At 41.9% G+C, this 15992-nt stretch overlaps 1 protein-coding gene across 1 annotated transcript; it reads right to left on the reverse strand.

Moving 5' to 3' along the window:
* Window positions 1-1560: 1560 nt before the first annotated feature.
* On the reverse strand, window positions 1561-9027 carry LOC138018839 (uncharacterized). Its single transcript, XM_068865514.1, has 4 exons — window positions 8877-9027; window positions 8603-8735; window positions 7977-8021; window positions 1561-4377 (listed from the first exon to the last, which is right to left on the reverse strand). The coding sequence occupies exons 1-4, from the start codon at window positions 8966-8968 to the stop codon at window positions 3373-3375; spliced, it is 1275 nt and encodes a 424-aa protein (XP_068721615.1). The 5' UTR covers window positions 8969-9027; the 3' UTR covers window positions 1561-3372.
* Window positions 9028-15992: the final 6965 nt, after the last annotated feature.

The following is a 15992-nucleotide window of genomic DNA, read 5'->3' on the forward strand; positions in this document are numbered from 1 at the left end:
CATTTCAGTTATCGCTGTCCTTGCTTCTGGTGACCTCCTTTTAAGACCGGCACCGATAACAAAGCATCCAAAAAGCCGCATCGCCAGTATTTTTGCACGATGCTCTTCGGTGCCTTTCCTCTCTTAGCTTCTCACTATCACAAGTTATCTTTGATTACATGATAAATAAAGCACTTACAACAACTTAAGGATTGATGAAAAATTGTTACCAAGGTTTGCATCAAACCAACATGTGCATGGTTGTTTCGTTGCTTTTCAATTCCCTCTGTGTTCTTATTGCGTTAAAGCGATGACTTAATGGTTTAGCCTTCAATGTTATTGAACGCAATGTTAGCAATTGAGTAGTGAAGCCTCGCAATACCGGTGCGACGCTCTAACCAACTGAGCTATAAAGATACTGACGTTTGGAGCTTTGCATTTTAAGTGCTCCCGTGATGAAAGAATCAATGAACGAAATGATATATGAAATGAATCATGTATTGAAATGCGCATATAAAATCAGTTGAAGCTATGATCCTCTTAGTTATGAAAGCAATGTTAGCAATTGCGTAGAGAAGCCGGAAAAATTCAGGACTTCAACGGACTTTGATTCCGTGACCTCGCGATACCGGTGAGACGCGATAACTAACAGAGCTATAAAGCCACTGACGTCAGTAGCTTCATATCTCAGTTGGTTAGAGCGTTGGTTAGAGCGTCGCATCGTATTGCGAGGTCACGGGTTCAAACTCCGTTGAAGCCCTGAATTTTTCAGGCCCTCTACGCAATTGCCAACATTGCGTTCATAATTGTGAGGATCATAGCTTCACTTAATTTTATATCCGCAGTTCAATATAGATTAGAGAGATTAAAGAGAAAAACAACGATTATTCACTACTTCCGAGTTCATGTCAGCCTCCTCTTTAAAGCGAGTTTAAGTGCGAAGTTTTTGTGATGGTAATTAGTTCCACTTTACATAAAAATGAAAACTAATTTTCATAAGAAAAACTTCGCACTTAGACTCGCTTTGAAGAGGAGGCAGACATGAACTCGGAAATGGCCTATTTGGGTGGACAAACAAAGAGTATTATGGTACTTTCCGCTTGGAGCAAATTTCAGACCAAAATCTGCGATTTTTCCTACTATACCCTATTACAGACCTGACCAAAAATTTGATACCATATTTCAGACCTATTTTCAGACCTATTTCAGTTGTTACACTGTTGGCTTGATAATTTGAGAAGGGCTTTGTAGATGGTCTTATCGCCTGACCATGAAGAAGAAGTTTCTTCTAAAAAACATGCCAATCCAAGACTCGAGTGAACAAACCATACCCTATTTCCTCAGATCAAAACGGCTAAGAACCGCACCCTTTGGAGCTGCCCATACCTATATAGCCCATATAAGGGAGCCCCCCACCCCCCACCCCCACTCCGGGGACTCTGTGGTCTCACAGCTGGTGTTTTTCCTGAAGTTAATAGCTGTAAAATGTTACCGACTGGGTGAGGAGTCTGGTGACGAACAAATGACTCATGCAAACCGCTTTTCATGGAAGGACGGCCTGTAATAAATAGATCTAACTTAGAATTGATGCAATTTTAATGTATGCTTTTAAACAAACTTTCATTACAGAGCGTTTCACAAAACTCTTGATAGGCGGTTTGCGAAGTTAGTTTTAAATTGCCAAAGTTCACTTCGAACTTGGAAATTTCATTACGTAACTATCAATCAAATGGAGAACTTTGAGACGAACTTGGGAATTTCGCGCCGAACTTCGTGGGCATGTGGCGAACAAATAGGCCTATTTCAGCATTGTTCTCAGCGGTTGTTGTTTTGAAATGAGAGCCTTCACCGTGGGAGGAAAGGCAATTCCAAGTTTTATTCTGCAGAAAATTATTGAAAGCTGGTTAGAATGGAAAGGACAATCTCAAAGAACTGAAACTTCCGAAACAAACCATGATATTTTCATTTGCAGAGGGCGAGCAAGAGAGGCTCTACAGAAATGGTGTCCAGGCTTTTTAGTCGCCGCAGCCAAGGTTCTGGGCTAGTCACTCCGGTCAAACCGGTTTAGGCAGCGCGCGCATAATATTTTTGACAAGGCGAAAGTCAAAATTGAGCCTTCAGTACAAAAATCAGTATGGCGTCTAAGAGTGCGATCAATCTCGACCCCAGAGCTCTTCTCTTGACTGAGCGAGAAAAGAGCTCTGGGGAACCCTGAAACAAAGTGTCTTCTCATTGGTGTTCGTGAAGAACAATCAAAAGCGTTTCTAATTGGTGCATTCATGTTAGAGCGAGGAGTGAGCAGGCGCCGTAAGGTTCCAATAGCCAGTTTTTGGCTATGAGAACCCTACGGCGCATGTTCTCCTGCATAGAGTTTCCCAGAGCCTTGGGTCGATCCAAGGCTCTGGTGGCGAGAATGAGAGTGCGATGAAAACTTGGCCTAGGTTTGAGATCTTGCGCATACTCAATAAAGATTTAACACGATTTCTGCAGAGTCCTTTCTTTCTCGTCGAGTTAAGGAAAGTTTACAAATTTTGGTTAGTATAAGGTAAAGTCTGCTACGAGCCTAGAAGGCCCATCAGGCCGGTGCTTATCTCCGGTTTCTGTAGCGTGAAGCGACTAGGAGTATTTCTACTCCTCCCTGGATGGGATGCTAGTCCATCACAGGGTTACCCCCAGCATTTTTGCCGGTACCCATTTATACACCTGGGTGGAGAGAGGCACCGTGAGGGTAAAGTGTCTTGCCCAAGAACACAACACAATGTCCCCGGCCAGGCCCCGAACCCGGACCACTCGATCCGGAGTCGAGTACACCACCGCGCCTCCCAATTTTGGTTGGTATAAATGGTCATTATTGTAGAGCTTGGGGGAGAGGGCATGTAACTTTATCTTTAATTACATTCAACTATTAAAAATGATTATGAACACTATAAGATATGCACAGATTACAATACAGCATGCGCAGCGTTTTTGTTTACCTTAAAGATCAGGACGTTACTGGATAAATATGAGGAGTAGGCAATATGTTCCAACATTTTTAAGTTCTAGGGCTGATTGTTGTAATAGCCCTTATCTGTGATGACGTCTGACTAGCTGATTTCACAACCAAGCCTCGAATTCGAAAATCAAACTTATACATTTTAGCTTGAGCTGAATCCCAAATAAACAAACTTGTAAAGAAAACCCGTGGGCGGACAGTATCGCATGACCAGATGATGTATATAATTTTGTGCAAACGAGGCTTGGTGGTGAATTTTTGAGCATATCACGTAATCATGCCTAAGGCCTATTCGTTAGAGTAATGGCTCTTGTCATGAAGTGAGTGATGGCACAAAGGCAACAAAAAAGGACGAGGAACAAACGACGCAAAGGGAAACCAGTGGGCATATGATGCCTTCATCGTACCCATATCGCAATGCGTTTGTTCGGCACCTGAATATAGCGAGCCCCGAGGAAGCCAAACTGAGCCATATCCCAGCGTGCTTTGAGAGGAGTGTCTTGTACTGTCGCATAGTGACTCTTGAGCATGACTTCATTTTGATTATTATCAAGTAGACATGGTTTGTTTGACGCCGCAGGTGCGCCCACGTGAAGACCGTGGTCATAAAAGCGGTATGAGTGTGTCACTTTGTTTCCCCAACAGATGATCCTCCCAGTGAATGTCTTGTCTTTACGAGTGTGTTTGATGATATTCCAAGTATAATCCACTTTGTCCAAATTGTACTGGCCCCACTCATGATCCACGAACATTGAATTATTTTTGCTAGGGTTGAAGGTGGCGTAGGCGTCTTCCGACGGCGTCCAATCATTGGCTGTGCCAACAAAGGTAAACCGAACAGACTGACGGCCAGATAAGAAGAGCAACCGAATGAGAGTGTTGTTTAAATGGACTCCGGCATCAGCATCGTTTTTGATGGACAAATCAATCGTGTCTCTCAGATGAATGTCGTGGAACAGATTGCCATGCAGAGGATTGGTCTTCGAGCCTAAGCACATGCCCCCATCACGGTCAGGACACACCCAACTGTAGTCATTGGTTACCTTAGCAACCAGAGTCCAGCCTCCTCCCGCTGTGGTCATATCACAGTAAGCACGAAACGCATTGCGTGTGTTGTCCTTACCAACTGGGTTTATCCAGTACATACCATTTCCCCGGCTCTCTCCACTGAACAATATTTCGAGGCAGGACTTTCTGGGAGGTGAATTGTTAATCTCTCCTGGAGGGACAGTCTGCAATTGTAACCACTGCTTCCTGCTACAGATATTTAGCGTCCTGGATTTCGTGTCATACCTAACTTCACCTTCAAGCCGTGCACTACAAGTTACCAAGTTAGATGTGCGCAGAAGTGATGTAAGCCCAACGCTCTTGTGTTCATCTGTACAGCTGTCCCCTTTTTCACCCTGGAAGATCGAATAATAACTTGGGTTATCTTTGTAACTTTTTATCAAACTCAAAACTTCCTTGACACCGACAAATGATCGATTGTAAAGACAGCAAGGCCGTTTATGATTGTACTAATTTTGCAGAAGCTGTGCTTCGACTGTATTGATTGTTATAAAATAACACAGTTAGATATACAAATAGATCATTACAGATTTTACTTAATGCTTTCATTTCAGAGGAGAAGGTAATCTACAAATTCAAGAGGACAGGATTTGAGGAATAACTGCTTTCCAATGTAAAATTACCACCCGAATAACCTTACAAAATCACGAACCCATGCAATGGTCAAATTGATGTTCCCGCGAAACCACACATTTCCAGCAAATCATAAGCATTACGTAATTAATAAGTACCCTTGGGATTGACTATCCCAAGTGAAAACTTGTCTAAAGGCCTGGTTATGTGGAGGGAGAGAGCTCCGGCTAAAAGCCTGGTTATATGGAGGGAGAGAGCCCCGGCTGACCGAGTTACCCGGCTCGGAGAGTTAAAACAATAGCCCGCCTTTACTTGCAACACGCCTAAGCGGGATAAGATCACTGGGCTTTCCATTGAGTGGTCGATAAGCACAACAAACAAGAAAAGTTTTGCCCGCAAGTTTAACTTGTTTATCACTTGTTCCGTCGTTACTTGGTCTCTTCAGATTCACTGACATTCCGTTCAGAAGATGTTATTGGTGAGCGATAAAGACGACACAATTCCCCAGGATGGTGTATAATTTCGCGCCGCCATGTTTTCGCGGTCTTCTTCACCTCGGTTAGACAGGGTAACCCGGCACGAACCATTTACATGGTAAACTGGTAAAGTGGTAAACTACATGACAAAAAAATAGCCCTCCATAGAAGGGTTCCTCGGGCAAGTAGACATGGTGCCCGGGAAGGCGGATCACCCAGTCTAGCATGTAAATGCTTGACTGCGACTTCAACAGAAACGTATGAAACGTTGTGCTAAGCGGAATGGCCATTGGGCTCGCGAAGCCCAACAAACAAGATGGCAGACAAAAGAAACGTTTCGGCGGCAATTTTAACTTTTTTTATCACTTGCTCAGCTGTTACATTGATCTTTTCGGATTCACTACCATTCCGTTCAGCAGGTGTTATTGGTATCGACGAAACAATTCCCCAGTAGGATAGTGTATGATTTCGCGCCGCCATGTTTTCGCGGTCTTCTTACCTCGGTTAGCCGGAGGGTAACCCGCCAAGAACAGTAACCGTAAATTTTACCAAGGAAGCTCCACTCAAACGAAAGTAGTTTTGAGAGGGGTCCTGCATCCAATTGAATTGGAATTTAGATATGTCAGGAACCCATGACCCGGAGCCTACAACTCTACTGTGTTCGTGTAACGGCGTTTTCACAGACCGATTTATTTTTAGATTGAATTTCCCGCGAATGAGACTCCCACAGGAGCCCGATGACCAATTACAAGAAATTAAGCTGACGTCATAGGGTCACCGAATCGGAACTGCCTTTGTTTTTTGGCCTAATTCGCGGGAAGGGCTAGTCTAAAAATAAACCTACCTGTGAAAACGCCGTTTCACAGACGCTGTATGGAAGTTGCACGCTCCAGATGGGCTCCTGGATATGTTGGTTTTTGAGGGGAGAGGAAAACCGGAGAACCCGGAGAAAACCCCCTTGGAGCAGAGTAATCCGGAAGAGTAATTTCAGAAGAGAAGGTACTCTACAAATTCAAGAGTACAGGATTTGAAAGACAATCTTCAACAGGGTCACCAACGTCAGAAAAAGGTGAAATTACACCGGAAATGCGCTTGAGAGCAACGAGCAGAAATGCGCCTGAGATCAACGAGCGGAAATGCGCCATTTCTGATTGCGGTTGTTTTCTTTCCTCAAAACAAGAGAGCTCTGTTAGCCACAAATAAGTTGTTTATTCTCAGAGTATGTGTACGACATCCAAATAAAACCGTGCTCAGATTTTCAAGACCAAGGTTTAATGATTGTTGCTTTGGGTTCTTTTAAAAAAATAAAGGACAATTCGTTATATAATGAACTTTGCAATAGTTGCAATTGCGCAAGGTATCAGTGGAGCAAAAGGAGCTTAATCCTCATCAGGATTGATTGCTTGCTTTCGTAACAGCCAGATAGTTCGCCGGCTCAGTTCTAGACCATCTTGTGTGTCAATGACATCAAAACTTGAGTTTAAGCTTGTAGTAAACCGATTTAAGCTATAATCCGCCATATTGAACATGAAGAAACTGTATGCGAAAGACAACTTTTTTGTGAGGATTTCGCTATCAAGTAATTGGTCTTTGGAAAAAACTCCTAATGGCGAAGGTCATGCGTACAGCGGTCCAAGCATTTCTCTGATGACAGTTTTAACGATATCCAATATTAGTTTAAATTCATAATTTGCGACACATTTGAAAAATTTGCCGCTAAAGTATCCTCCTCAGATTAATTGAATTATATATGTATGAAAAGCTGAAAACTGACGCGATAACGCCGACTCTCTAGCCCAGTTGTATCGCTAATCCACAAATGCAGGATAGAGCTTCTCCACTTAATTCTGCATATGATGGTATGCGCAGTTACTCCATAATATGAAGAATGTTGAAACATCGAAACCTTGCACACACACACACACTGTATTTTACGTGGTTGTTGCCCCCAAAAAGTCTTTTTTCTCAAGATTTGCAATAACGAATACACTATGAACGCCCCGCGTAGATTTCCGTTGGGTCAGTGCAATATATCTCTAGTCAAAATGTGATTTTCTTTTGTCATACACCACACAGAATCCTGACGATGACAGCCTTCCATCTACCCTCAATTGACGTAACTTGAGGACTTTCCACTTATGGCCAAATACTTAGACCTTACCAAGAAAAAAATAAGATCGTTTCACGCTTCTTTATTCAGAGACTTTCAAATTTATGAACAGCGAAAACTGTGGTTACCTGTCTTATACTACTCCGTAGGCTGAAATCCTAGATTACGTAAGAGGGAAATTCCACCCGCTATTTGCTATTGACCGCTTTGGTCAGAATTACTTGCAATACTATTAGCTGCCTAAGAGCCGATAGTTCTCTCAAAAACCTCTTATAGTGATTCGTATCGTGGCTTATTTCAGAACAATCTAGTTGCACTGCACGCGAAGCCTGCAAAAGATCAATTTAAGGTTTGCGATATCACGAATCTGACGTTTTATGCCATGCAGCAGTGGAACGACCTCCGTGAGATAGCGCTAAAGTGGATGAAACAGGACTGCTCTACAACACTTAGCCACTTTCGAGAGCTTCAATAATAATAACAAATAAAGCACTACGAAACTTTTACTGTCTCGCCCCAAATTGCTGAAGACGCAGGTCGACTTCAAGAACTATGAGGAAGTTGTAAGTGATACAGTTGAAGGCTCGTTACTTGCCGACAGTAGTTGCTACTACTTTGCTCAGAGCAAATCCTATTTCTTCCTCTTCATCATCACAGGCCTTACATTGAGTTTTCCAACAACTCAACAAGATCAAGCCTGGCAATATTCACTAAGTCCCGTACAAAATAAACGCGAGCAAATTGACGGCACATAGTTAAGCTTAAGCTTTTGTACCTTTGGGCCTTGACTTCCTTTGTCTCCTTGTGGTCCTCTTTCACCCTGAGAAAATAAAATAAACAGTACTGAAAATTGATGATAGAAGAGGCCTCTCAAACTAGCTAAACTTGCTAACAGCATAGGATTGCCCCGAACTGACCACATGTTAATCTGCGTGTAGGTACCGTGCTTCACGTACCCTGAAAAATACTTGTCATTTTGCTCACACTTGAATAACAATAAATAGAATTGGAGGAAAAGGCCTGAAGTCGCCTTCCAGCTTTGCCCTATTATGCCACCTTTCCTAACACGATCGTCAGCTTTCAAGGAACATGGAACGGTGGATTCGTTCCAATGGTGCTCTAAGTATGATTAGTTATGTTGGCGAAATAGGAAGTAAACAAGAGTTCGTCTGCAGTGGTAAACGTAAACATAGCCATTTGCTGATATCGGCTTACAGTCATATCACGAAGCCCTTGAATGAGTGCTGTAATCAGTAACTCCATTTTATTGACGAACTAGATGTATTCCGAGTGTTCAAGGTAAACAACGAGACGAAAATCATCACACGGGTTTTTTGTTCTTTTATAGGAGCATAATTGATCTCCAAAGTGTCATAAAGATACTAGGAATATTTTGCCTACCCTTTCTCCTCGCAGAGAAGGAATTCCCGACAAATACACCTCTCCGAGTTTGATCCTTCCAGAGGACAGCATAAGATGACCACGCACCGGCTTCAACGTAAGTCTTGCGTCCTTATGTTCCCTAACAGAGAAACTGGAACAAAATTGTACAAGGTTAATAAAAATTATAAACAAATCAGTGCACGACAGATAACCTCATCAAAATTTCATCAGGCACACCGGCCGCATATGAACGTGTTTAATCTAAGATGGCATATGAATTTGCTCCACTTACTTGGAGTTTTTGGACGCTAGCGAAATACCTGGGGAATGAAAAGGGATACATAGCAGGGTCAATCCTAGAACGAGAAGCGAGAGTTGCGGCATTGTTACCACTCTGGCTTAAAGTCTGATAACAAGTGACTAAGAGCACTGGCATCGTGAACCTACAAAGCACGGAGTAAATTGATTGGATAAGAAGCATGTCACGCCCCCATCACTCAACTTATAATAGCATGACTGCACACTGGCATGCTCTTCGATCTCTTCTTTGTGCAAGTAATTAACAGTTCCATAAACACCGGAAATGGGATAAACAAAAGTGTTGCTTGAATGCAGACAATTTGGAGCTTATTTCTCGCAAATTTCTCACTTCGTGAACTCAGTCTTTATCCCTGTTCAACGGACACTCCATGTCAGGTCCCAAATTACGTCGCTACCAACTGGTGACATAGCGCTTCCTTCTGTTGACACGAGACAAGGGTTTTGTTCGTTCGGCGGTCCCCCAAAGCGGCTTCAAGAACATTTGCTTTAATTGACTTAATTAAACGATAATTTGGAGATCACTTTCGAGCGAAGTTTCAAGACAAAAAGGAAGCCATAATTAAAATGAAACAGAGCCTCTTGACATTCACAAGGTTAGCATATCTCATGTTCTTGAACAGAAACAAATAGGACGAAGGTTTTATCTGCATGCCACAATTTGAGCCCGCCCTAATGGCTTATAAAAAGGCTAAATTAATTAATCACTTACTGTGCTCAAGGTGTAAGCTTCAATTAGTGCCGGAAAGCGTTTTATTCAGTATGTATTAAAACAACTGAATACGTTCTTTTATCATTTCTCGACCAATTAGGTAACGAGATTTTTGCTCACTCTCGTATCAAGCATTTATTAAATACCTTAAACTCTTTCTCAGGAGATTCTACAATGTGTTTAATGTCTAAATATTTGCTTTATCGCATATTGCCGCACCTCAGTCATGCTTCGCTGCGGTAGATTCAAGGGAAATCCGCTCAAAGCTCAGTTTCCGGACCACCTGACCCCACTTCACGATTTTTTAATCAGAGAAATAATGCAAATTTCTTTAACATTAAGACATGTTTCACGTCTGTTGGTTCAATACGAAACTGCTTCATGAGAATGATTTCACGTTTTCCCCCGAAAGAAATAATTTGACCATATTGAGGGACTCAGCACTTTGCAATGAGCGGTTTTTAAAGAGGTCCATCGGATCCTGCTGGTGACGTCGACAACTTGTTCCAATTACTCTGCGCGGCACTTCTCTCCACTTTCCCTCGGAGTTTCAATTCCTATGGGATCTAGGGTGTATCAGAAGCCATGCTTTACTTAGTAATAAGAATGATAAATAACGATAAACAATAACAATAATAATTATTATTATTATTATTATTATTATTATTATTATTATCATCATCATCATCATCATCATTATTATTATTATTATTACTTGTAGACTCAGGCAGGATGTTCAGCCTGGTGTTTATAGTCTTACAACAAGTCACCACAGGTCCCAGGTCTCTCTTTTCCTTCTTCTTACAGGGATAGTACTTTCCTTAATTAGTATCTTTGCTGTCCCCAACAATGCTGTTTTCTGGATAACTTTCAACCTCACCTTCACACCGATTCGCCTCATGTTCGCTTTATTATTACTATTATTTCATTGTTTTATCGGCTTCCTCGCTTGCCAATTTTTTTACTTTTTTTTGTGAATAAACTCAATAATCGTGAGATTAAATGTTTCCGGACTTGCCAATTTAATATTTAGTTATCATTACGAAGATAAAAATCTATAGAGTTCCGTATTAAATGGTGGTGTCCCCAATAAGTTCATCAGGGCTAAACACATTCACACTTAAATAAAGGTTTCACTTGGTTACTTACCTACTTACTTACATAAATTTTAGCCTCTGTTTGAACTACCGCTTCTTCACAATACATGTCGAAAGGTTCCCTTAGTAAGTGCGTGCATGATCCCATAGAGATTTCTCTAGAAAGGGCAACTGAGGGCAAGGGGTTTCATTCAACGCAAGAAGAAGCCTGTTTAAATATCTCGTCGAGTCAATCTCATGTATGACCTCTTCACACAATAAGCTCTCGGAAACCTTTTGACGTCAATTGTCTTAAGCTAAAAAGGTGTATTGACGAAAGCGGATGAATATCGAGAAGGGTTTTCCTAGTTCTCCAAACGATCGATGTGTTACGACGTGTTGCGTCCAAAACCCTGCATCATAATTCCGAGGACAACATTAAAATCCTCGATCACTGAGTGGAATTTGAAAACCATAACTGGAGTAAATGTTTGTCCAAAGAACTTGCTAGTTAAATCCTCGTCTCCATGCAGCCAGCGCCAAGAGCCCGGGCTCTTGGCAGCGCTCAATCTACCGCAACAATCTAGGACGTTTCAAATGAGAAACCCCCCAAATTCAATGACTTGTATTCTTCTGCGAAGGAAGGAAGGTCAAATTTCTCTTTTAAATTTCTTAAGGTAGGTCAAGTTTCCACTTAGGAGGGTCCCAATAGGGTAGAGACACAGGAAAAGTGAATAGTATCCCAGACGTCTTTTCGGCATCTCGTTCCAATGGGAATAGCAAATAATGGTGAATGGTGAGCGCTTTGTGCCTGTCAATGCTTCATCACTTTGTATTTAATGTCTGACATTTATTCATCAAGACTTACGGAAGACAACTCATATTTTGATAATTCAAAATGTAGTTGTTTCACAATGTGACCACTGACCCGAAGAGAGGTCATGAATAAACAAATTTACACAGTTGTGGATTAGAGTTTTTTTCCAAATATGGACTTCACTGATGCAGATCGATGGTGAAACGATATGTCTGGCGGAGAAGTACCCAGGAGTACCCACATTTTCTCATACTTTCGGAGTCGAAGATTTTATCTAAATAAGCCAGTTTGATGCACCTGTCACTGGACAACTGGTGTGAAAAAAGGATTCGTGAAGGGCGAAGCCCTTAAGAAGCAAATTCTTCAAAAACAACTTTTGAAAAGAACATTTACAAATTCAAATTATGACTCCGTGCTAGAGGCTATCCAAAACGTCTGATTGAGGCAATCCTATCAGACCTCAAATTCACAGAAAGGAAATCAGCGCTGAAACAAAGGAATGAAATCCCTCAAGATATCTTGCCCTTTGCCGGACACAGTATCACCCGGCAGTGCCAAACCTTAAACGTACTTTATTGAAACATTGGCACTTCATACAAAAACCGCCTTCTCCACGGCAAATTTTCAAAGAACCACCACTCATATCTTTTCAAAGGGGAAAATCCCTAAAGGACATACTCGTAAGAGCAAAACTTCAAAGAGGTCAAAAACCGAAAATACGGTACAAAAGTCTCAACCGTTAAGGAGTTGTGTAGGCCTGTCAATCCTTGCTACTTCCTACGGTGCGTATTCTGAGCCCTTTCCAACCGGTTTATTGAAGTGTCCTTACTCCTTCTTGCTCGGACAAGGCAACGGACTAAAATGTATTTATCACCCACCCCATAGGGAAAAGCAAAGGCCAAAATGAATTAATCTCCAACCCCCTCGGGCAAGGCAAAGAGTCAAATACCCCACAAAGCCCCACCCATGCCCCATGTTTCCCCGGGGTGGGGGGTGGGGTGGGGGTTTACAGTGACAGGTGTATAACGACCACCATTGCATTTGAAAGCGATTGCACTTCAGATTTAACTCACTTTTCTTGGATTACCTAAGTTGAACGAAGGAATACTTAATTCGAACCAGCAAGGGAGAGGTACACATCCACAGATCGACTATAAACAACTTCGGGTATTACGCATCGTTCACTCAAGCACTCGCTGTAGCTCACGTGAGCTTCCCTACATTTCAATGTAGCACACGAAAAATCATTGAACGGTATAACATATATGTTAAGAGCCGAAGCCTTGACATCAAGGTCTGTTGTAAGAACAACAACCTCCGCGTTGTGGCTGGAAGATACTGATCACGTCAGGATTTCAGTTGATAATATAAAAGGAATCGCTTTGCATTTATGGGATACTACTCATTCCTCCTCTGGGGTATAGCTAAGAATCGTTTATTCAGTGTATTGGCAAGATTAGGGTTTTAAAATTGAACCCACCGGTAAATGGGAAAAGTCCGAGCCCCATTGGGGAATCGAACGCACGACCCTCCGTGATCTAGTCGGATGCTCACTTAATCACGGAGGGTCGTGGGGTTGAATCCCATCTGGGGCTCAGATTTTTCCGAGTTCCCAGTGGGTTCAATTGTAAAACCCTTCATTAAATACGCAAATGTCATCCTCACATTCGCTTACTTAAGATAAGGGTGCTTAGATATACCTCTTACTAACCGAGTTCGAGGTCCGTACTGTAAGTTACTGACCGAGTTATTTCCCATTGATTTATGGCCCAATCGCGAAGCGCGCTGGCCATAAATCAACGGGAAAAAACGAGGATCCGTAACTTACAGTACGGACCGAGAAAACGGGGTTAGTAAGATATTTATTGTATCTCTGAGGTTAACCGGCGCGCGGGCAAGGAAACTAGTCAAAGTAAAGCGGAAGGTTCAACTGCCACAAAGAATGCCGTGCCAAACTCCCAAAAACTAAATCTTCTTGGCTGTTAAGTTTGAAATAGTTGCTTGCAAGATTCAAACAGTTTTCAGTACAAGTTTATGCAACAGAAATGACATGAAAAACTCGCTACATGATGTTTTGTCGAAATTTTAAATTTAGCGGGCCGTACTGTAGAATACGGCCCGCTAATTTAGCCAATTACAGCGCGCGTACTATCTGAGAGATATAATAAAAATTGCTATTGCTGATTCGCATGTGACGTCATGGTGGCCATGTTGGATGGCAAAAACAATAACCTGGGGCAATAAAAGACCTTATTTGTATTCTCAAGGTTGAACTGGAACGAACATGCGATAAAGGCTCATGCGGGGGCGAAATGACTGAATAATCGGTATCTGAGAAGATTCTCCAGCATCAGCCTCTCCTTTATGCTCGTTTCTAGAGAATACGAATACGAATATGGCCTGTTGGTGACAATGTACAGACTCATACCAAATCAGGAGAGGGGAAAGCTGGAGTGCCTAGAGAAAAACCTCTTGAGGCAGGGTAGAGAAGCAACAAAAATGACGCCGAGTCCGGGAATCAAACCCTGATCGGAGGCGAGTGCTCCCACCACTGCTCCATGCCTGTTCACGGCCACTGGTCTACATTGTCAGTGGATCAATAGAACTAGAATGAGCTTTGCTTCGTTTGACCGGCAAACTGAGTAACTTCCTGATTAATATGTTTCTTAACTAAGCGAAGCCTGTTTTGGTCATATGACTCAGATCAAAACATCTGATAAAACACGCCTAAAAGTCACGTATTTGCGTATATAGCCATACCGTAACTTTCTTTCTTCTTATGTAATCCTTATTCTCTTGGTCTTGAGGTTTTTTCTTGTTGTGTGGCTTGTCATTAGGTGGTGATGTTTTGTCATTATGTGACGAGGTTTGATGGTTTACGTGCTATGTTTCCATCATGATGTGTTGAGGTCTTCTTGTGATGTGCTGCTTACATGTTATGTGGTGAGGTTCTTTTATGACGTTGGAGTTTCTCCTCGGTTAACGTGATTATAAAGACCGCACGTAAAAAGAAGACCGCAACACATCATGATGGAAACACAACACTGAGTGACGTAACGGTTACCATTCAAACAGTGTTCAAACCTTGTCACATCATAATGGAAATAACGAGTAACCATCAAACCACTTCACATAATGACAAAGCCACACCACATAATAAGGTCGCTACAGTAGACTATGACAAAACTCCAAAATATCAAGACAAAACTTCAAGACCAAAAGAAAAAGATTACGAAAGAAAGTTATGGCTTTCCATAAATGAAGTGTTCAAAAAATTGTTACAAAGGAAAAATGCAGTTAAACTGTATTCTTTATTTTCAACGAGTTAATTCAAGGGAACACAATTGACCGCCTCCCCTGTGTGGCTTCATAGCTCAGTTGGTAGAGCATTGCACCAGCCTCGCACAGGACATCGGTTCGGATCCCCTTAGTGCCACCGGAAATTTTCATGTGTATATAAGAGATAACTGATTAAATTGTCCAGACAAGTGCGATGATCATTTCTCTCTTTCGTCTATATAATCAGCACTTTAAATATGTACATTTCTTAAAGGTATTCTGCTTACCTTAAAAACCATCTCATCCCAATTGACATCAATAAGCAAATCTACAATTGGGTCAGTTTCATTTCAGTTCGAATCTTGTCTGAAACGTGTAGGAAATCGTATGACTGACGCTAGTGCATTTCTTGATTTGTGGGCACGAGTGCACGAGGCGTAGGCGAGTGTAATTTGAAAACTTTCAGGACATCACGAGTGACCATAAATCACGAAGTGCACGAGCAAGTTCATACGATTTTCTATTTATTATATACTCCATGCCGTGTTTTCATAGCAACTTCCACACTGCCCTCCATAACCTATTTATGCATTCGTCATTGACCAATCAGAAACCCAATATTCTGTTGCGCATATAATAAATAAAACCTAAAACGTGAAAAGAACCGCCGAAGAAGTGTGAGTGGTCCCGAAAGTCGCCCTGAAATGAGGCAAAATACCGGCACTAGTATCTGAATTCTCTACATTCAACTGTCGTTGGTGACTTATAAAATAATAAGAATTGCCGTTTTCCATTATTATTGGTGAATACAGTACCCGCTCAAAATCGTTAGCAGACTATTGTTTGAACACTGTGAAACCAGTAGCAAGCTCTTTTGTTATGATTTTTTTTACCCAGATGAGTGCTAACGCGCTCTGCAATAACTAGCTCCAGCCGAAACACAAAAGAAACCATCGCTTCCATTTGCTCAAACCAACATGTCCCTCTCATTTCAAGAAAACAGGAACTGAATACGGATCGTTAGCTTCCCTCGTACCAATACCACCAATATTTACTAGACCTACGAGACAGGCCACTGCTAAGTTGCAGTCTGTGACTGCTTATCGTAGTTGGTGATAGTGAACTTTATTAGTCTCTCTTCTGTTACTTTCTATAGGTATGTCCCCCTTTTCTATTTCGTCGCTGACTGTTTTAGCATCCTGTATC

This window comes from Montipora capricornis, chromosome 10 (genome assembly GCF_036669925.1).
Source record: "Montipora capricornis isolate CH-2021 chromosome 10, ASM3666992v2, whole genome shotgun sequence".
In the NCBI taxonomy this organism is placed as follows: domain Eukaryota; kingdom Metazoa; phylum Cnidaria; class Anthozoa; order Scleractinia; family Acroporidae; genus Montipora; species Montipora capricornis.